Here is a 23629-nt window from a genome sequence, read left to right on the forward strand (position 1 = left end):
CAATCTCTGATTTTCTTACCAGTGGGAGAGATGTGTCTCCAAGTAACTGTAGGTTCTGGTCTACCTGTTGCTATGCAGGTGAGGCTGATATTGCTGCCTTCATTGATGGAAATATCTGAAGAAATCTCTATGATTTTTGGAGATACTGTGAAAACAAAACAAGTGAAAAGAAAAATAAAAATTTTGGTAATATAGTATTTGTTTGCATGATAATTTCCAGAATATTTTGTAGACTTAGCTTATATAAGAGAATTGTCAGTGAAAAAGATAATAAATAACCATAAATCTAAAGAAAAATCATATGATATGTTTGGTTTCTAATGTTTTTTCTCTAAATTCTAAATCAGAGAGTTTGAATAGGAATCCATCAGTTCTCATGTAACCATTTATATAAGAATGCCTCTTCCTGCATTCCTTAAGGACTTAGACTAGATCATAAGTCGAATAGAACATAAGCTCATTTTGTGGGAGCTTGATTTTTTTTTTCTTCATTTCCCCGTTGTTGTTTTTTTAAAGCATGTTACTTTACAAAAATTTTGTAATTTGTAAATTTGTTAGAGAGCACCTAGGTAGTGCATTAGATAATACTTGAAGTCAGAAAGTATAGGACTTGAAAACAGGAAGACTTATTTTCCTCAGTTCAAGTTTGCTTCAGACAAAAGCTAGCTGTGTGGTCCTGGGTAAGGCAGTTAACCTTGCTTGCCTCCGTTTCTCATCTGTAAAATGAATTGAAGAAGGAAATGGCAAGCCAACATGATATCTTTGAACCCAATGGAATCACAAAGAGTCAAAAATGACTGAAAGGACTGAATAACAGAGACGCTTAATAATATTTATTGATCAGCTGACTTTCCTGATACCTCCCTAAGACTTTCTCCTAGGTGAAAGTATTCTCCTACTCCACAAATTTTCATAGGACACTTGGGATCTATTCTTTTCACCCATCATACCCTATAAAAAAAGCAAAAATAGGTTTTTTAATAAATTTTTGTTTATTACATTTTGTTTAATTACTGTCTGATTTATTAGAATACTGACATTATTTGTCTATGGTATAAGCAAAACCTCTATTCTTACTTAGTTTCTCCACTTATAATAATATTAGTAAGTACAATTATAATATAAATTCCTTATGTTAGTAAATAATTAATACTTTATATTAGTAAAGTATGTTAACATTTACAAAGCACTTTTTCGAACAATATCCCATTTGATCCTTATGGCACCCAATTCACATCTATAAAGTGGATACAACTAGTATTATTATGTCCACTTTACAGATGAGAAAAGAGAAGTTCAAGGAATTTAAATAATTTATTCCAAATCACAGAACCAATAATAATAAGTGGCAAAGATAAGATTGAAATTCATATTCATTGGGTCCAAATCCAGAGCCTTTTCTTCTATACTACAGTTGCTTCCTATAATAGGAATTATTACATTTCACAAAACCTTAAATTTTAAATTAGAAGGAACTATGAAGTTCATTTAATCCAAACCACATATCTTATGGATGAGAAAACCAAAGAAAACAAAGCGTAAGTGATTTGCTAAAAGGTCCCACAAGTAGCAAGTGCCTGAGCCAAGATTTGAACCCAGGTTATTTGACTCCAATTCAGTATATTATCCACAATCATATAACTGTCTCCTAATAATTGGATTGATGGCCCTTTTAGTGACTTTCCCTTTGATTAAGGGTTGGCTACTTCAAAGGGTTCTTTCCAGTTTCTCCAGTAAGTGATCCTAGGATGTGATCCTGAATTTTCAATTCAGTAGAGCTGAACCCATTGAAAAGATTAGTGATGGGTGGCCAGTTGCACTGATGAACCACAACTACTCTCTTAAGTGGTACGGATTTATTTTTTTACTCTATATTGTAAACATATATTTTAACAGTTCACGGTGGTTTGTTCTTTTCCAAGAATAATCCCTGCCTATTAGTTCAGGTTTTTGTTTTGTTGGTTTTTTTTAATCGTATATGGGACATTACCTTGAAAAGGATATGGCACAGTTGCTCTCTTGTTAATTCAGTTTGCCTCTCTCTCTCTCTCTCTCTCTCTCTCTCTCTCTCTCTCTCTCTCTCTCTCTCTCTCTCTCTCTCTCTCTGTCTCTCTCTCTCTCTCTCTCTCCTAATTTAAAAGTAGATCATTTTACCTTAGAAAAGATAGTGTAAAGTATGTGCAGGTGGGTGTGGTGTACATATGTAAGTATACTTGTGTATATGTGTGTGAGAGGTTGAGGGAAAGGTGAAGGGAAAAGAAAATCCATAGTCAGATTGGTCTAGTTGAGGGGAGGCAATGTAGGCATTCAGACCTTTTCATGGCTCCTAAAATGTACCATTCTAATTTATAAACCTGTCATATTAAAATGGAGATTAAACCTTAGAGGTCACCGTGACATTTGATTAATGATTTACCATTTGATTTGAAAATGTACTTCTATATCCATTATTCATTGCTGATATTATGAAGAACCCCAAATTCCTAAGTGAGAGGGGCAAGAGGATTTGAATTTTAAAATATGATCCTATTAAAGATTATGCTTTCAGTACATTTTTACCCCTAGAATTGTTCTGGGGCCAGGCTCCAATCTACCCTCTCTACATCTCTGCCTCCAGCCCATCTTACATGGGCTGCCGTTATAAAAGCCTTGCTTACTTTTTTGGAGGCCAGACTGACTACAAAATGTCTGTGCTGGCCTTGCAAACATTCCCTCCAATGTACAGGTAAGTAATTTATTGATCCGTAAAGCACTTTGAGATGCTCTGGAAGGGATTATGTCACGCCAACGCCATGCAATAAAATAAAAAATGATGGACTTTGTGAATACAGGGTGATTTAGAGTTTGTAGTTGGAAGTGTAGTTAAAGTACATTTTAAGTGGAAATCAAGGTGGGTAATGAATTACTCACGCTTGGGAAAGGCCTGCTGAGAGTTCATTTTCCCAGCTTTTTACTGGGATAAAACAGTAATGATAGCTAATCTTCTAATCACACACTAGAGAGCAATGGACAATTCCCAAGTGAAAGAAAAGGTGGTTTGGGCCAGAACTGTCAGACCAGTGAGTGAATAAATAAGATGGTCACATTCTGAGTTCCCAAGAATCATCTAGAATTGTCCCCTTGCTTGTAGCTGGAAAGAATCCCAATGCATTGGGCCAGGCCTGCATTTCTCTTGGTGTCCTTTCAAAGCTAATTGACTCTATAGAAACTCATTTTGGAGGGGCCTCTATGTCATTCATTCATTCACTTCAGCAAGTATTATTAAATGTCTACTATATGCCATATACTGTGTTAGGATACTATGATAAAAAAAAATCCCTTATCTCAAGAAACTTTCCTATTTGGGAGAAAGAATATGTAATCAGATAATAGGTTCAGATTAAACCTGTGATTTCCTTAATATTGAAGTTGCCAAAAGCACTGAGAATTTAATACATTTGTTAGGGACATACAGAGACAACGTTTGAATTCTGGTCTTCCTGGCCAGCATTCTACTTTCTACCCTTCTTTGCCTTTCACACAGATAAGTAAGCAGAAACTATATATAAAGTGGTTTGGGAGGGAAGGACACTGTTAGGTGGCACAGTTGACAAAGTGCTAGACTTGGTGCCCAGAAAACCTGAGTTTTAATTCTGCCTCAAACATTTATTAGTTTTATGTCACACAACTCAACATGAAGAAAGATAAAACATGCTCCTGCAGGAAAGGTATTTTTGTTCAGTCAGTCATGTCCAACTCTTCATGATCCCATTTGTGGTCTTTTGGGCCAAGATAATGGAGTGGTTTGCCATTTCCTTCTCCAGCCCATTTTACAGATTAAGAAAATGAGGCACACATTATTAAGTGATTTCCCCAGTCACACTGCTTCTGTACGTCTGATGGCAGATTTGATGGCAAAGTCCAATGCTCTATCCACTGTGTTATCTAAATCCTGAAGGGAAGTTGTTTGACTTAAAATTGAGAATGAGAAACTCATTTTTGGACCTGGATAAAGTAGAGGTTTGTTTCATTAGCTATGCTTTCTTGTTGTAAAGGGTTTGCTTTTATTTTGTTCAATTGGGAGAAGGGGAGTTTAACAGAGAAAAAATAAATGTTAAAAAAAAGTTTAAAAATTTAAATATTAAAGAAAGAAGGGCTTGGACTAAATGGTGTTCTCTTCTAGTTATAGTTTTGTGATCCCATGAGTCCATGCTTACCTCTGTCTATTTTCACCCTAATCACTCTGAACTTTGGGGTTTTAAATGGGATTTTGAAGCTAAAGTGGTCCTTCAAGATTATTTATTCCAGCACTTTTATTTTACAGGTGAAGATACAGAGGAGCATTTCAAAGTGATTTGTCCAAGGTCACATGGGTTGCACGGTACAGATTTGGAAACATTTCTTCTTATTCCAAATCCAGCGTCATTATTCATAATATTTTACTCTCATTTCATATAACAAAAAGTCAGAATAGTGGGAAAAGGGTCCAACTATCATTAAGAGAGCCAGTTGGATGGTACAATGGATAAAGCAATGGACATAAATACCAGAGGATTTCTCTGGCTTCAGGTACTAGTTGTGTGATCCCAGGTAAGTCACTTAACTTCATTTGCCTCAGTTTTTTCATCTTTAAAGTGAGTTAGAAAAAGAAATGTCAAACCACTCTAATACCTTTGCCAAGAAAACCCCAAATGGGTTCATGATGAGTCACACAAAACAGAACTGACTAAACAAAAACAACCAGTTGGAGGCCTGAAATTGGCTTGGTCAAGTATTATCCATAAAATCAGGAGCAATTACTGAACCTTCTCTAAGTGTCAGTCTTCCTTTTTGGACATCCAAGATAATAACACTTGTACTACCTACTTTATAGGAGTGCTATGCAAAAAAGCACTTTGTAAACTATAAAACAGGTTCTAAGTGCAAGCTTTTGTTATTACTGATTAATTCAAGGTCATAATGGAACTTGCACAATGGGTCACATTCTTTACCATTCCACTGATTTTTCTGACTAAATTAAATTTACTTTTCTTTCAGGTTCCTTTTCCGTAGTTTCCATGCATACAGTTCTATTCTTTCTGGACACATTGCTATATATAATAATAAATATACCTAACTTTTAGATTGTACTTTAATGTTCTTTAGATATGTCGTCTCATTCGATACTCAAAAAATGATAAGGTAAATGGTTTAGAGAATTGAGAGTCAGGAGAGAGAGAGACAGGAGTCCTGGGTTGAAATCTGGCCTCAGACACATCCTATCTGTGTCACCCTGAGAAATGTACTTAAATCCCCACTGTCAAACTCTAGCTCTTCTTCCTTCAGAATAAAAATGCAGTATTGATTTTAAGATGGAAGGTAAGGGTTTAAAAAAAAAACAAAGAAACTATGAGGTAGATGTTTTTATGATTCCCTTTTTCAGATAGGGAAACTAAGGTAGACAAAGGTTAAATGACTTTTCTAGGGTCACAAAGTTAACAATTATGATTTGAATTCAAGTCTTTCTGACTCAGAGCTATATCCATTACAATATGTAGCTGCTTACCCAGGCATAGAGCAAGAGTAGCTCAAAGTGCCAAGCTAACATTCGTGCATTCTTCCATTAAGTAGTTAGCCTCTGCTACATACAAAGCACTGGGGTAGATTTGATGAGGGACACAAAATAATATGATAAATAGATGATCATTATTACCAAAGAGTTTCTAATGTATCTCTGCAGACAAAAGATACCAAATTAATAAAAGTTAATAATATTAGCACCAACTAAAAGTATAAGAGATAGCTCTAAAGCCCATGTCTGACCATGTTACTCCTCTCATCATGAAGATTCAGCATATAACTATTGCCTCTAGGATCAAATACAAACTTCCTGTCTCCATCTCATCATGACAGAGTGATTAAGCACCCCTCATCTTCACACAATTTCTGTTCCAGTCCACTTTCCTACTTGCAAATCCCCATCTATGATAAGATTGGGATTGAAAGCTGTATCCTCATCAAAGTTCCATTGACTTTCATCTCCTTTTCCATTTGAGGAAATAAAGCCCTTGGGGTACTTACTTCAGCTTGGGGGATAAATATTCTAAGAACTAAGAACTGAATTAGGCTTTTAATGATAAGTTAGTCTCCTAGGTTGTATGGTGCCTATCAAGAATACCTAAATTCAAATCTGGTCTTAGATACTTACTTGCTGTATACCACTGAATTAATCACTTAACTTCAACCTCTGTCCACCTCAGTTTCCTCATTTGTAAATTGGGTATAAAAATGGTACCTACCTACCTCCCAAGGTTGTGGTGATGACTCCATGCTATAACATTTGTAAAGTGCTTTTCAAAGCACCACATATATTTGAACTATGATGATAATGATAAATAAGAGTTGAACTAATAAAGAGGTAACAGAGGTAGAGATAATGGAATGAAAAGAACAGATGTGGTATTTTAGCTTGTACATCAGTTATCTTTTGTCATGCCTAGCTGAGGCAAAGCAATTTATAGACTTTGACTGAAATAACTGGCTAAAAGAGCTGGAGGTCACTCCTTCTGGGAAGAGCCATCCTAACCACAATACATTCCCTACCCACATCAGTAGATTGTAAACAGAATAACAGGGCACCCTGACAATAGTTTTCTTGACTAATTTCTTGTAATATGAAGCCTAGACTTTTATCTTTTTATTCATAACTTTTAGGTAGTCCAATAATTCTTAAACTGTCTCTCCTGGATCTATTTTCCAGGTCAATTGTTTTTGTAATGATATATTTCATATTTTCTTCTATTTTTTCATTCTTTTGATTTTTTTATTGTTTCTTGACATCTCATGAAGTTGTTATCTTCTATTTGTTCAATCCCAATTTTTAAAGACTGAATTTCTTCCATGACCTTTTTTTTTTTTCTTAAACCCTTGTACTTTCGGTGTATTGTCTCATAGGTGGAAGAGTGGTAAGGGTGGGCAATGGGGGTCAAGCGACTTGCTCAGGGTCACACAGCTGGGAAGTGGCTGAGGCCGGGTTTGAACCTAGGACCTCCTGTCTCTAGGCCTGACTCTCACTCCACTGAGCTACCCAGCTGCCCCTTCCATGACCTTTTAATCCTCCTTTTCCATTTGGTCCATTCTACTTTTTATGGCACTCTTTTCTTAATTAGATTTTTAAACCTCTCTTTCCAGTTGATTATTTTTGCTTTTTAAGCTATTTTCTCTTTGTATTACTTTAATTTCTTTTCCCCATTTTTCTTTGACCTGTCTTATTTGATTTTTGAATTCCTTTTTAAGTTCTTCCAGAGCTTGAGACCAATTCTCAGTTTGTTTTTTAAGTAGTTGCTTAGATCTTACCATCCCCTGTTGATTCTGTGCTTTGCTCTTTGCCCCCATAGAAATTTTTGAGTGTTAAATGTTTCTTTTGCTGATTGCTCACTTTCCCTGTATTTTTTATTTTATTTTATTTTATTTTATTGCCTGTGGACTAAAAATTCTGAATGCTGCTTGCTGATTTTGTTTCCTCTGCTGACTTTCAGGATTAGGCACTGTGAACTATTTTGCTGTGGGGCTAAGTCTTCACCACAGCTGAGCAGACTTTAAAGGTCCCAGCTTGATAGGCTGTCAGACCTCACCGTTGCTAGTGCCAGGACCTGGGACTTCAAAGGGAGGGTCTGAGGTGCTCTTTTGCTTGTGTAGCCCATATCCTGGGATCCTAAAGTTAGCCTATATGTGTCTAAGCACAGAATTTAACACAGTAAGTTGGGGGAGGGAGGATGGCAAGTAATCCTCTACATGCAGTTTTTGCTTTTGGTTCCCCCTTATCCTTTGACAATTCTCTCTGGCTACCTTTCAAGTTGTGTTCATGGGGAGAGGCCCCTCACTCCATCTTGCTGTTCGTTTTTGAGTCCTGTACTTATGAGGAGATTTTTAAAGACTGGTTTGGAAGGATTGCCAAAGTAGTTTAGGCTTTCACTTCTATTAGGCCACCATCTTGGCTCCACTTCTCAGCCCTAACAATAGCAACTGGGTTATAAATCAGAGTTGAAGTCTCATTGGATTCTGAGAGAAGGGCTCCAAAATTAACTACAGCACTCTACTTCCAGTAAAGGGCTTCCTAAAGTATGAAGAACCAGAGTTTCTCAAAATTCCAATTCTATCCCTGCACAGTGTATGGTAGAAAAAGGTTAAAAGAGCTTGCTGACAGAATAATGCCCCTTCTTTTTTTAAAATATATATGTATTTTTTTTAAACCCTTGTACTTTCGGTGTATTGTCTCATAGGTGGAAGAGTGGTAAGGGTGGGCAATGGGGGTCAAGTGACTTGCCCAGGGTCACACAGCTGGGAAGTGGCTGAGGCTGGGTTTGAACCTAGGACCTCCTGTCTCTAGGCCTGACTCTCACTCCACTGAGCTACCCAGCTGCCCTATATGTATTTTATTTTATTTTTAAACCCTTAACTTCTGTGTATTGGCTCCTTGGTGGAAGAGTGGTAAGGGTGGGCAATGGGTTTAAGTGACTTGCCCAGGGTCACACAGCTGGGAATTGTCTGAGGCCAGATTTGAACCTAGGACCTCCCATCTCTAGGCCCGACTCTCAATCCACTAAGCTACCCAGCTGCCCCCAATAATGACTCTTCTAAGGAGTATGCTGGAGCCAGCTCCACTGTCCAGTTAAATCAGGTTGTTAAAATTTCAGTGACTCTTTATACCTTAGGAATCAGCAATTGGTAAAATTCAGAAACTTGATTTACTGTTTTATTGATGTTCTAGGCTGAAGAAGGTAATGAAGAAAATGTTAATAATGAAAATTAAACTTAAAAGTGTGTCATGAGTAAATTTCGTTTGTAGAGTTGATTATTAAAAATCATTCCTTTGCCCTTCTCTAAAGAGAGAAGCTTACTATACATACCAACTCCATTTTGGACAAAGCATTAGTGGCTCTAGTGATAACTGGATAGTTGAAGAACAGCTGTGGTAGAGTACAATTTTTGTTGGGGAATTCCTCAGAAAACAGACATGGTTAGTTTTAGCAACTGACTGCATCTACTTCCCAAGAATCAGCCAAAGTAATTCATAGGATATTACTTTGTTAATTATTTGAGCATGAAAATTCATGAAACAAAGACTACAAAAAGACCTCTCAGTACCATGAGATTTCTTTCCACTTCAGCAGTGATGGTTCAAAGTGGCAAAAAAGAGGAAAGATTAATTATTATAGTTGTTAGACTGTCTATCATAAATGTTAAAGTTCTGTGTGTGCACAAACATATGTGTATATATAAACATATATAACAAAATAGGTAAATATATGTATGATATAAATAATACTATATGGCATAATAGTAAATTATTAATAATAAAATAATAATAAAAGCTAACTATACATATCATACAAACATAATTTTATTATGTATACAAATGTCATAGGACATTTGGCCATTTCCTGTTGTAATGCACATAAAAAAGACCAATATGAAACCAATTGTAGCTTATGCTCCAACATCTGTTATAGAGCTTGAGAAAGTAAAGAAATACTATGAAGAGTTCAAGAAATCTTTCAAAATTAAAATGAGCATAGAGTAATATAATGGAATGTTAGAAAGTATAATTTAGGATTAAGAAAGAAAAGAGCTGGGCAGCTGGGTAGCTCAGTGGAGTGAGAGTCCTAGAGACAGGAGGTCCTAGGTTCAAACCTGGCCTCAGCCACTTCCCAGCTATGTGACCCTGGGCAAGTCACTTGACCCCCATTGCCCACCCTTACCACTCTTCCACCTATGAGGCAATACACCGAAGTACAAGGGTTAAAAAAAAAAAGAAAGAAAGAAAAGAGCAAAGGCTTATATGTTGAATAGAAGTTCAAATTTATATATTATAAATATTTTCTTAAAGAATAGTAGGTGGTACCGTCAATAAACATCATGAAAAAAATAAAATGGATTATATTCTAACAGATAGGAAATGGCTAGTTAGCCATGTGAGAGTCATTTCTGAATTATCTCTCTGAGAACAGTCAGAACTTCAACTTATTAAAAGATCAAAATCAATAGCAGAAGAAAGAGTAAAATTGAGACAATGATATTGAACACAATTAAAACAACTCCAACCCAAAATTTTTAAAGAAAAAAAAGAGCTTTCAGAGCCAGAAAAGAGAGGAAATAGAAACAAAGAATAGATGTAGATTATGACCATTTTCATAAGCACATTTAATGCGTATAAATTAATAGCAAATTATGAATAGGCTAAAAGAGTCTAAAAAACTAACAAATGGCTAATATTATTGTCAGGAAGAAAGGTATAGCATTCAATGGCACATTGGTTAAAAAAACAACAATTTCTTATGAAGGACAATGATGGAAGTTTATATACAGTATCACCTTATAAAATAGTAGGGAAATTTGGCTGAAGAACAAGTAACGCCAGATCACTCTAAAAATATTTAAGGACGAAACTAGTAGAATAGCAAAATTGGAAAAAAAATCTGCCAAGAATGTAGACATTTTCTCAATCAAAGACATTGGAGCTATGACATTTGGATTCTAATTTCACAGTTTCTGTTATGCTTAATGGAAATAAAGACATTGGCCAAATTAATTTTATCGTGTGTTCAAAAGGAACTAAAAAAATCATGGGACCATTGAATATCTTCTATTACAAATATCACAGAGAAAATCTGTAGAAGAATATTATTTGGATCAAATATAATTGGAAGAGATCAATGTGAGAGACAACACAGTTTTGAAATTATTGTTGAGTAAATCCTCAAGATATTCGAAAGAAGGGTAATAATGAATTCATTAATATTTTTGATAGACATAATATTTTTGCTATGTGATATTAACCATATAATATTGTCATACAATATTGTACTTGAAAAAAATCACAGAATTTACTTAATTTTCCTGTCTCAATTTTCTTTGATATAAAATGAATATAATAATAGAACCTATTTTATATGGAGACACATGATATACTGGAAATAGAAAGGAAAAGATATAACCTGAGGGTAGCTTGGGTATTCTGACCTTAACTCAGATAATAGTTTGGAGACAAGAGACTACTTTCAGGCCCAGAGAGAGGTGATTTTGTTTCTAAATAAATAAATAAATCATGTGCCATGGCCTGGATCATGTTTTCTCTATTCATATGTATCTAAACTATGCTTTTCCTAATAGAATTCACTCTTCCCACTGGCATTATGTGCATGCTTGAGATTGTCCTGGAATTGTAGAAAAAAAGCTCTATCTACACTTTTGTTATGCTATATGCTATGCTATACCAAGACCTTAGATTTGATTTCCCTGTGTCTTACATCTGATTAATTAAATTAAAAACATTGATTGGAGTTCTTGATCTATGGTTTTTAGTGGAAGGAGACCTACAGAGAACCACAAAACTGGGATGGATTTTCTCAGGGCCACATATGTAAAAGAGTGGTAACCCCAGTTGCCATATTTTGGGAACTTGTCTGACGTCTACAATTTGAATTCTCTAGTACTTCAAAGGTCTACTGGAGAAATAGTTTCTTTTCAGGCTACATTTGGACAGTAGGGTTTTCCAGTGTGTTTGGTATGTGGTTGTATGGGAGGGGTATATTATAAAGATCACACTATTGTTGGTCAGTCATTTCAGCCATGTCCAATTTTTTTGACCCATTTTGTGTTTTCTTGGAAAAGATACTGGAATAGTTTCCAATTTCCTTCTCCAGTTCATTTTATGGAGAAGGAACTGAAGCAAACTGGTACTTTTTTTTTGCCATAAATTTATTCTAGGTATTAGGGACACAAATTAAAAAAAAATCAATTTCTACTCTCAATGCTTAACTTGTTGTAGGTAAGAACTATAAGGATATTACCCTGCTCTATCCCACATTGGTCAGGACTATTAGAATGTGATATCTAGTTTTAGAAGACTTGAGAAAAAAAGAAAACCTATAGAGCATCGTCAAACGTGTTTAGGAAGAGGGGATACTTTAAAAAAAGGATTAAAGGAAATGAGATTATTTAGCTTAGACAAGGAAAAGTCAAGAGAAGACATCATACAAATATTTCAATATGTGTAGAAATTAGGATGAATTCTTTGATTTTGCCACAAATACAACATTGCAAATATTTCAAAAGTCATCATCTAACTTATTCATTTTAAAGAGGAGGAAGCTGAAGTTCAGGAAAAGTGAAGTTGCTAAAAAAAAATTACACAAGTCACAATTGGTGTGGAGTTTAAACCAAGTCTTCTTGACTACAGAGACAGTATATATGTTATAGATACATCAGTAAAGCTTCTGTTCTCTGAAAAGATTTGAGAAAATCTTGCTTGAAGGACTCAAAGACTTCTCAAAGTTCTTTCTTTTCTTAAGATTTTCCAGTAATTTGAAAATGGTCTAGAATCTAGATGATGACTCATATACCAAATGCATTTGAGGAATCAGCCATTAGTTTCTCAGAAATCAAATTGAAGCAGACAGGCTTAGAAAAAGGAGGATGAGGTCAGAGACAAAGGTTGATTTAAATTAAAGACCCTAACCCTGGTCTCATCAACACAATAACTTTTCATGGTTTTTTTCTACATGTACTCATAGGATGGTATTTCTCTGGTGGCTTAGGCCATATATCCTGTTTTATACTCAGTTTGGAACACTATAGTTCTAGAAAGACACAGATAAGCTAATGAACATCTAAGGAGAGAAACTAGAATGATAAAGGACTTTGAGCCTGTGGCAGTTAAGGATTGATTGAAGGAATGAGGAATGTTTAATCTCTAGAAAAGAAAACTCAGGGAAGACAAGTGAGATCATGTATTTGAAGGTCTGTGATACTGTAGAAGATTTGTATTTGTTCAAGTTGACCCTAGATAGGAAAAATGAAGCTAAATATATAGATTTGTGATTTCATTCGTGTACTATCTTCTTTTCCTTTGTATATGGAAATACTTGTTTTATTTGGTTTTGTAAAATTTGAAATAATGATGATAATAAAAGTTGATAACCCTAGAGGAAATATTCAGGAGCAATGAGTGGAAGTTACAAAGAATTTAGCTTTGAAGTCAGGGAAATTAAAAAAAAAACAAAAAAGAAAAGAAAAGAATTCTTAATAATTTTCTTTTTAATGTTCAGTTGTTTCAGTCATGTCTGATTATGAGTCCATTTAGATTTTTCTGGGCAAAGTTACTAGAGTGGTTTGCAATTTCCTTCTTTAACTAATTTTACTGAGGAAACTGATGCAAACAGGGTTAAGTGACTTGCCAAGGGTCACACATCTAAAAAGTGTCTTAGATCAGATTTGAGCCCATGTCTTCCTGACTTCAGGTCTGGCATTCTATCCACTGAGCCACCTAGCAGTACTTCTTAATAACTGGAGCTCTCCAAAAGTAGAATGGGTTGTCTTCCCCTCTCTGGCCCATAGTTCTCTCATCTATAAAAAAAAAGGGGTTAGCCTAGATTATTTCTGGATTCCTTATAATTTGTAATCACTGTAATTCTGATATTTAGGGTCACAAATCATGTAAAAAATTTCCTATTTTTCTAAACCCTTCCCTTCTGTCTTAGAATTGATCACATAGATAGGAAGTGTCTGAGGCCAAATTTGAATCCTGGAAGATGAGTCTTCCTGACTCCAGACTGAGTACTCTATACCCTATGGCATTTATCGGTCCTATTAGAATCTTAACACAAGTGTAATTTACAAGTCTAACTTAATCAAACCTCTGGTGTATTTTGCCTGGATTTGAGCTTTTAGTTAGATGGACAGCAAGTATTGTAAAGAAAGGAAGCTCAGTACTTGGTTGAAGAGAAAATCTCAGTAGCAGAGCTACATGTAACCTTGAGAGTAACAGACCTGCCAGAAATAATGCAAGAAAGAATATATATCACATACCCATATGTCAGTAGGGAATCCAGGTGTCCCTCATTTTATAGCACTTCATTTTATTTTGCTATACAGACATTGCCTTTATATCACAGGCAGTGAGAGTTTATTTGAGGCAGTCTGATAGGAAGTTGCTATTATTCTCTGACATTGAAGATAAATTCTTTATTTGTTTGTTCCTAATTCTGCCCTCTGACAACAAATTTTAACCTCATTTTAGGTGATAGCTTTCAAATGTTTGAAGAAACCTATTTTCTTCCCCTACTACTCCCCAATCCTGTTTTCTGTTATGGCTAACCAGTTCCATCAAATAATATTCCCTTTCTAGATGAGGCTTGACCAATAGAGAGTAACTGAATAAGATTAAAGATTATTTTTTAAACAATGAATGAAACCACAACTAAAAGAAAATAGCTTGGGGCAGCTAGGTGTCTCAGTGGATAGAGTACCAGGCCTGGAGATGGGAGGTCCTGGATACAAATCTGACCTCAGACTTTTCCTAGCCACTTTTTTTTACAAATTAAAGATTTTGGCAACCTTTCCTGCATCAAGCAATTCTATCAGCACCATTTTTTTTTTTCCAACAGTGTGCTCACATGGTGTTTCTGTGTCATGTTTTAGTAATTCTCATGATATTTCAGACTTTCAAATGATCATATTTGTTACAGTGATCTGTGTTCACTAATCATCAATGTAATTGTTTTGGGGTACCACAAACCACACCCATTGAAAAGGGCAAACAATCAATTAATGTTGTGCATGTTTTGACTGGTCTACAAACCAAACTTTCTCATCTTTCTCCTTCTCTTACGGGTTCCCTATTCCCTGAAATATTGAAATTAGGCCAATTGATAACCTTACAATGGCCTCTAAGTTCAAATGAAAGGAAGAGTTAAATCAATGGGGGTCAACTTCACTGTTGTCTTATTTTAAGAAATATCTACTGGGAAACCAAAGAATTCATGTGACTCACTTTATTGCGATATTCTCTTTATTGCAGTGGTGAGGAACTGTCTGTCATATCTCAGAGCTTGTACATTCAATAGCATCATCATGGTGCCATAGCCAGAGATTAGCAGCATCTCTGCAATGTGGGAGGAATGTACTATATCTCTTCATATGTGCCTAAATACATACAGTCCCTGCATTTATGGCCTTTCTACACATACACCCTGGTCACCTGTGTGCTCATTCATATGTGTTCCCTCGATATTGCTTCTGTCCCATTGATGGTAAGTACATTGATGGCAAACAGTGCTCCAGGTTCAGGGAAGAAATTATCTCTGGCTACTTTTCTTCTGAACCTATTTAATTAAGTGTCTTTGTTTTGAACTAATTGTGCCCTCTGGCTGACTAGTAAAAATAAACACATTGGATGGGCTTATAAGCTATGGATTTTCAATGGATGAAGGCCAACAGCATCGTTGAAACATGGGCTAGCTTTTCTGAGGGCCAAATGGATGAAAGACTATATTCCCGGTTCCACCCTAAGAAATAGGTAAAGGAATGTTTAATAGGGAAGCTGAGAGAGTCAGCTTCTTTGACCAGAATTCCATAAGAATTGTGCAGTTTGGGGATTTCATCAGACCATTATTGTCTTCTAATTAAAATGTGCAAATAAGGAAAATATTAAAATAGCCTTATAGGAGATTTTCCCACTTTCCATTAAAGTTCTACTGCTCAGGTGTTAAGTTTTAATAAATATATTATTAATAAAAACCAGTTTGCTGTTTTAGCACACATAAGATAACCTATTAAATCTAAATTAAAATGCTTTATTAAGTGCAGGCGATTCCTGAGGGGGTGAAAATGAATATAAGCAGACTGACTCAGAGGTTCATCCACTCCTGACACATTTAAATCTATGGATCCCAAATGGGCTTTGCCTTTCTTCCTATGACCCTAAGCCTCCCACTAAGCACTCTGTCTCCTTAGGCCTAGCGTGTGGCAGTGCATCCCCCTGCCTCCTATTGCTTCCACAAGGGCACGCCACACATTACATTTCTTCAGTGAGATCTCAGGCCCTTTGCTGCTACTCTATCAAAAGGTCAGAATACCAGTTTGAAGGTAAACTGTTGTCTAGATTTCAGGCTCTCAGAAGGGGGCACTATGGAAAGACCCTGGAAACATCTCCTTTATTACTTATAAATTCACTCAAATCAGTGGTTCTTCAGAGATGAGCACAAGTAGCTGTGGGGATTCAGAAAGACTCACTGTACACATTCTGGAATAGACTTACATGGGCTTTGTTGAGGCAAAATGAGATGAAAATTTGAGGTGGTTATAGTGACGATTCAGACTCTCACCCCTTCTGCTCCCCAAAAAAGTATAGAGCGGGATATAGAGGGTAAGGTGTTGATTTTTTTTGACTCAGGGTGTGCTCTATTTTATTCAGAATTAAAAGGAAATTAGATAGATCAGGGTGTAAGTTAGAAGAAGCCAAAATTAAACAATACCTAGGAAAGCTGATTTCTACTGTTTGAGGGTTGTTTAATATTCTTTTTAAATCTGAATATGATGAATTTATCTAAATTTAGCCAAGAACTTTTAACATTTCCCTGAATCCTTACATGATATGGGGAAAGGATGAGGAGGGTATAAATATTTACATAGGACCTACTACATGCCAGGAACTATGATAAAAACTTCACAAATATTATCTTACTATATCCTAAATCAACCCTAAAAATAAGTATTATTATTATTATTATTCCAATTTTACAGTAGAAGAAACTGAGGCAAACAGCAATTGAGTGACTCACCAGGGGTCATATAGCTAGTAAATATCTGAGGTTGGATTTGAATCCAGGTCTTCTTTATTCCTGGCCCATTGTGCTAGCTATTGCACTACCATCTGTAGTTAATACCTACCTTCTACTGATCTCAGTGGCCTTGATGATCTGGACATTAGAAATTTCTCCACAGATGATAAGCTCTTTGAAGGCAAGGACTATCTTTTTATCTCTTTTTGCATTCCCAGCATAATTCCTGTCACATGGGAGGTGCTTAATACCTGTTTATTAATTAGTTTATTAATTGTACATAAATGGGAGGAAAGTACTGGAGAGAAAAATTAAAGGGGAGAATGGACTTTCAGAGTCTGAGAACATCTTAATGAAGGGAGTTAAAGCAAATCTGCCTGAATCTATTCCACTTGACCAGAGAAAGGCAGAATCAGTGAGGAAAATCAATCAAAAGCAGACTTCAACTTTACCCAAGATTATAAATTTTAAACAGGAAATAGAATATCTTCTCCAAGCCCTCATTTATAATAATTAAAGAGGCCCCCAAATGTAATGTGCCACAGAATAACATAATGAATTGCCCATCACTGGAGTCTTCAGAGGACAGATGACTATTTGGAAATATTTTGGAGAGGTATTATGGTATCTTAGTATTGTGCTGGACCTGGGTTATCTGATTCTTTCCTTTCATATTTATTGCCCATAACCATCATTCAAGGTAGCAATCCCTATAGAGATGGGAACCACCAGCTCTGCTGCCACCCAAACCTATCACACCTGCCATCAATAGCCCAGGTAGTACCTCTAGACCACTGATCTGTCCCACTTGCCATCATACAGGGGAGACTCCCTTCGGAGTCCACAGTCTGGCAATTTACTCAGCAATTGCTGCAGTTCCCCCTGCTTCAATCACACCCCTATTCTCATTCCCATCTCCTAAGCTTCTGAAGAGCCAGAAAAGAAAGTTCAATGTCCTAGGCACCATCAAATGGCTCAAAAAACTGAAAAAAAGGATATAATTATATTGATATAACTAACAGTAAAGAAGATAAATTACCATCTGCTTTACCTCATCACCCTAAGGATCACTAGACCATTTCATCTGACTTGAACCTGAACCCTATTATACGCTGTTTCTCCCATTAGAATGTGAATCCTCTTAGAGCAGGCAGTATCTTCCTTAGTAAAATTGAATTTGCACCACTAGCACTTAGCACAATGTTTATACAGAGTAAATAGTTAATTCATTCTTTCATAAATTTATGTGGTCATTCATTTACTAGCTGAATCTCTCAGTTTCTGTTTTCTCATCTGTCAGATGGGAATAATGATACCTGCCTCAGAGTCATGAGGCTCAAATGAAGTTTTTAATATTTTGCAAATTCTGCAGCATTCTATAAATGCCAGTTATTATTTGCATTAACTCATATTTACATATCTCACCTATATTATATATATTCGATATTCACACAACATTGTGAGATTAGGTACTATAATATTAATATCCACTGTGTAGATCAGAAAACCAGGGCTCATTTCAGTCAGATGACTTTACAGGGCCACAGAGCTATCAAGTGAGTGTCTTAGGCAAGATTCCAAACCAGGTCTTCCTGACCCAAAGTTCTGTATGTCTGGTGCTATGTGAAACTGCTACTCTAATTATTATTAGATAAAATTTGGAATTGGTTTATAGTTGGACTAAATAACCTCTGAGGTCTCTTCCAATTGTGGGATTTTTTTTTGTGGATAGCAAAGAAGGGAATAAGTATTTATATAGCACCTACTCTATGTACTGCTCTAAGCATTTTTATAAATATTATCTCATTTGATCTTCACAACAACCCTGTGACATAAGGATTGCAATTAAACATATTTTATATTTGAGGAAACTGAGGCAGTCAGGTTAAGTGAATTGACCAGAGTCACACAGTTCAGATCTGAGGCTAAATTTGAAAAGTCAGGAATTCCTGACTTTTCCCCCATGCTCTCTCACGATCAACTTTCTGTTTTTAGATCTTTTTGCATTTCCTGAAAGAAATGAAGTTAGATTAGCAGTGGATAAAGTGCTAAGACCAAAGTCAAGAAGACTCTTCTTCCTGAATCCAAGTTATTTAAACTGGTTTGCTCAGTTTCCTCATCTATAAAATGAGCTAGAGAAGAAAATGGCAAACCACTTCAGTACTTTTCCCAAGAAAATCTCATCATGAAGAGTCAGACATAACTGAAACAAGTGAACAACAATAAAATGAAGCTGTTAGAAGGAAAAGTAATGCCTTATTCAGAATGGCCTTCTGAATCTTGAAATGCTTTCCTTTCCAGTTCTACTCAAATGTCAGATGAAGGTATCTATGAATTCTCTCTTCTCTCTGACCCAGTTTAGTCATTCCTAATAGAAAGATATGTGAATAAAGTAAATATCATGCATCATGCCCTCCATGCTTTCCTATTCCTCAGTAGATTAGTGTAAATTAAATTTCACAGTAACCTACCTGTTCTCCATTAGATTTGGCAAGATCCAAGAAATTGCTATGAATTATGTCTACACCAATTGTTCAATGGAGGAAGAGGGATTATTACTAATCATAATATTAGCCTGTTATGCTGGATAGACTGACTGTTCTGTAGCCTTTTACTGTGTCAATGCCTTTTGCTCAGATACAACATGACCTACCCTATACGTCTCCTAAATGAGACCAGCTTTTTCTGTAACAATTCTGTGCATTGCCATTGTTCACAGAGCCAATAAAATTGCAAATTCACTGGCAATTTTAACACTAAATAAAATGACTGGCTGGAACTCACATAGGAGAGAGAACCACACTAAATTAAAATCATGAGTAATGTTAGTGGAATAGAGCTATAATGGACCAAACCACCTTCATGCTTTTGAATGAGGTAGAGAGACAAGAGGAAGAATATAGATAGGTAAGCCCACACTACCCTAAAGCCACCAGTTTATTTAAAACATCCAGTATACCCATGTTTACACGATCACAGTTTACATTTTTCCTGCAATTTACACTCCTCCTTCCAGCCAATTACATTTTCTGTGTTGCTAATGTATTAAGTTCAAGCAATTTGCACTCATTTCTCAGAACTTATTAGTTAATATCCCACTTGTTTTCTGTGAAACAGGCCCCAAAGAGCTGGGAGTACGATTTAAGCTCCAGAGAGCCTAGTGATTTCTTTGGAGATGTGTAGCTCAAATATACAATATGAGTCCTGAAAACAAGCACCCCTATAGGAGCTATGAAAATCTTGACAATGCTTCCTGGGACAATGTTCAAGATAGCATTGCTGAGAAATACTATAGAAATTTGTCTCTTCCAAAAACTCTTTTGGTAATTTGGTAGGAAGTCATCAAATCAGAGGATCTAGAATTTTTTTTTATCTAGAATTAAACATCACCTCAGAGGGTGTTCAATCTAATCTTCATATTTTATTGATGAGGAAATGGGTTGGAGGTAAAGTTATTTGCCCAAGACCACACAAGTGACCCAGGACTTTATTATTATATTCCATACTTTCGCCATGCTGCCTCTCAACATAGATATCATAGTCTTTACAAAACTAGGAAGTCTAAATTGCAGCTACCTTCACTAATTACAGTTAGATGCTCTTTGTGATTCTGGCACTTGCAGAAAGAAGGCAGGAAGACAGGAAAACAGTCAGGTAGACAAGAAGAAAGGAAGGGAAACAGGAAACCAGGAGGAAGGAAGGAAGGAAGGAAGGAAGGAAGGAAGGAAGGAAGGAAGGAAGGAAGGAAGGAAGAGAGGGAGGAAGAAAGGAAGGAAGGAGGTAGGAAGAGAAGAAGGGAGGCATGAAGGAAAACACTCCCTTATTTAAAGTTTCCCATGGGTTGGTCTCTTCACCCATCTTATTTCCCAGTAGCCCATAACTAATAACTCTAAGCCCATAACTAATAACTCTAAGGCCATGTTGATGAATCTATGGCACAAGTGCTAGAAGGGGCTGCTCCCCTACTCCTTTCCACATGCACCTGAGGAGATTTCTCACTTCACCTCCTGCCCCTGCCCAGTGGTCTAATGGGAACACTGCCTTCCTCTCTTGTCTTGGGTAAGGCAGTAGGGCTCACTGGTGTCCTGAGGATTACAGTTTGGGCACTTGGTCTCTAAAAGGTTCACCATCACTGCTGTAAGATAAAAATCACCTGTAACATAACTGCAAAGTATTTATTCTGTCTGCTGGATTATGGTTGTCCCAATGGCTTGTGGCTTATGTCACCAAAATGGAGAATTCTTTTGTTATTTACAGCATGGAAATATCTTAACTGAGCTGAATTACAATGATTGATGGTTCTGTGATATGCCAGCTACATCCAGTGTCTCAGTGGAGGTTATCCTATCAATCCCTTTTCTATTCAGATTCAGGAGAATGACTATTTAAGTGAAAGATTAGTGATTCTCTTTGGGTGCCTCAGATTTCCTTCTTCCTCCCTATCTAGGAGCATAGTCACAGAAAAGTAAACACTATGGCTTCCATAGCAGCCTGCACTTTTATAATGTTCTTAATGGCAATCCATCCTAACTTCACAGCAAAAGAAAACTTTTATTATAAGAGTCTATGCACCTACATCTCTCTTTTCTCTCTCTCCCTTGCTCATCTCTTTCTCTCTCTCTCCTCTATTTATATTAGATATAATATATAAAACACATGTATATGTAAGTATAAATGTATATAAACATATATGTACACATATATACACATACAATGTAGTTCTACAAATGCATTATGTTAGCACTCTAATCGATAAAAAAAATGAGAAGACATAATGGCAGGAAGGAAGAAAGGAAGGAAGGAAGGGAGGAAGGAAGGAAGGAAGGAAAGAAGAAAATAAGCATTTTTTAAAAACACAAATTAATTTATTATAAGGCTCTTTAAAAATAATTTGACCAATGTGTATTTATTAAGCATTTCCTATGTGCCAGTCAGTCAGTGGGTTAAGTGCTGGTGATACAAAGTCAAAAGTGAAATAGCCGCAGGCTTTTGGGAGAAATATAACAGATAAATGCCATCCGATGAATAAAGGGTAGAACTGAACTACATTTCAAGGGTATAATATGGCTAAATAAAACTGACTATTGATTTGCCCTTGTTCACTTTTGAAACAATAAGTTGAGTGAGACTGGAGGATGCAAAAAAGGTCTTTTGTAACATGATTAAGGGAAGGAGAAGTTATGTATATGAACATATTTAGACATGGATTTATCTTCTTTTCAAGAGAGGTTTTAGCCTCAAGATAGAAACATACACTGTACCAGAAGATGTAAGACTTTTGAAAGTTTGCCAGTTTGCCTAAAGGTATAAACTGACTAAAAAAAGTTAATATATTTCATATTCTGCTACTGAAAAGCTATGTGACCTTGGGGACGTAATTTCTCCTCTATGGGCTAGAATAGATCATTTCTAAGTTTCCTTTCAAATCTAAACACGAGGATGCTATAAGACTGTGATACACTTCTGTTCTATTATAAAATAAATAGGCTTTTGCAGGCTGGCCCGATGATGCAACTATAGTGCATAACATTACTTTTTTAGGGAAATGAGATTTGAGTTTCAAATAACCTCCTTAACAAATGAACTTTTGGATTCCAACCTATGTAGAAGATGGGGACTGTGTGTATATGCATGTATATAAAAGTCTTCATAGTCTATTAGACATCTGTGCAGCAATTCTCTCAGATTATCTCTATTTCTCTGTCCTCTGGTTCCCAAGAGAGGTCTGGGCATAGAAAGACAGCCAGCTCCCAGATCTCAAGGCTGCTCCATGCTCCAGGTGAAAAAAAAGAGAGCTTCCTGACAGTGAAGATGCCACAGCTGCCTAGGTAGGCAGTCCCTTCTCCCAAGGCTCACAGAGGTCCTTGGTTCCCAGGCTGTTGGAATATTGGCTGCCATCAGTGCCAAAGCCACTTACATTCTCAGCTGTCTTGATGGCGTCATCCGCACTTTAATTCCTAATTGCTTAAAAGCACTGGTAGTTATGTACTCAAAAGACAGGCTATAAAATCTTATGCAGCAGGAAATCAGCTGACTGCAGTGGGGAGGTCAAGATGCAGTTTCCATCCTGTCCCTGCAAGAATACAATACAAACAATTTCTCTGAGTTTTCACTTTTCCCCAAATGCCTCGTAGGTTGAAGAGGGACAAAAGTTGGCATCCTGGAAAGAGTACTGGATCTGTTCTTGCACTCCCCTCAAACACAGCAATGTTTCTGATGAAGTGCTCAACCAGCGAGTGACTTGGACAAGCCGGTGAAACTTCCTGGTTAGCTATCTCTAAATCTGGACATTTCTGAGGTTTTTCTTCTCACTGGTGTCCAGGGTGGCCTGCCTCCTAGCTAGAAACTTCTTCTGTGCTCAAATGTCTTATTGCCAATAAATCCTCCATAAAGGTTATGGTAGACAAGAGGATCAAGGAGAAGCTTCTTCCCTTTAGGATGAGGAGTAGGTTCCCAGCCTTGTCTACTTTAAGTTACAAGTTTTCAGAGAAAGCAGTGGTTCTGTTAATCCCCCCCTGAAATGTCACAGAGCAGGAGCCAGTGAAAGTGAGTGGTTGGGGAGAGGGGAAAAAAAAGTTTCAACATGACTTCTTGTTAATACAAAGCTTGTCAAACACATCACCTAGAAATACCGAATGTCTTTATTAGATTCTTTTATCTCCCCCCGAGATTGGAGGGACGCAACCAGTTGCTTCTCGGTGGAGATGTCATCATCCAGAAACTAATTAAAGGCTGCGCAGGAAGCTGGGGCTCACACACTCCAGAGAACAAAATGCATTAGCAACCAGAGTCAAAAAAAATATTACAAGTGAACTTTATATCGGAAAGGGCAAGTTGGGAATTTGACAATAACTCTCTTTCTCCCTCATCAGCTCACAGCGGGCGGAAGTGGGCCCATCAGGATGTCGATGAGATCTTGACATGAGGCCATCTGCTGCCTGTTGTGGTTCAACTCCTCTCTCTCTCTCTCTCTCTCTCTCTCTCTCTCTCTCTCTCTCTCTCTCTCTCTCTCTCTCTCTCTTCTTTCCTTTCTTTTCTGCCATTCTATC

The 23629-nt window shown here is 36.6% G+C and overlaps 1 protein-coding gene across 2 annotated transcripts in view; it reads right to left on the reverse strand.

Moving 5' to 3' along the window:
- The window catches only part of LOC123240626 (neurotrimin-like), a 1333520-nt gene that overhangs the window by 212306 nt on the left and 1097585 nt on the right, over positions 1 to 23629 (reverse strand). For both annotated transcript variants that reach the window (XM_044668324.1, XM_044668323.1), the window contains exon 4: positions 20 to 145. In XM_044668324.1, coding sequence (XP_044524259.1) covers positions 20 to 145 — 126 coding nt within the window. The remainder of the gene's footprint in view (positions 1 to 19; positions 146 to 23629) is intronic.

Source organism: Gracilinanus agilis, chromosome 3, assembly GCF_016433145.1.
Source record: "Gracilinanus agilis isolate LMUSP501 chromosome 3, AgileGrace, whole genome shotgun sequence".
Taxonomy (NCBI): Eukaryota; Metazoa; Chordata; class Mammalia; order Didelphimorphia; family Didelphidae; genus Gracilinanus; species Gracilinanus agilis.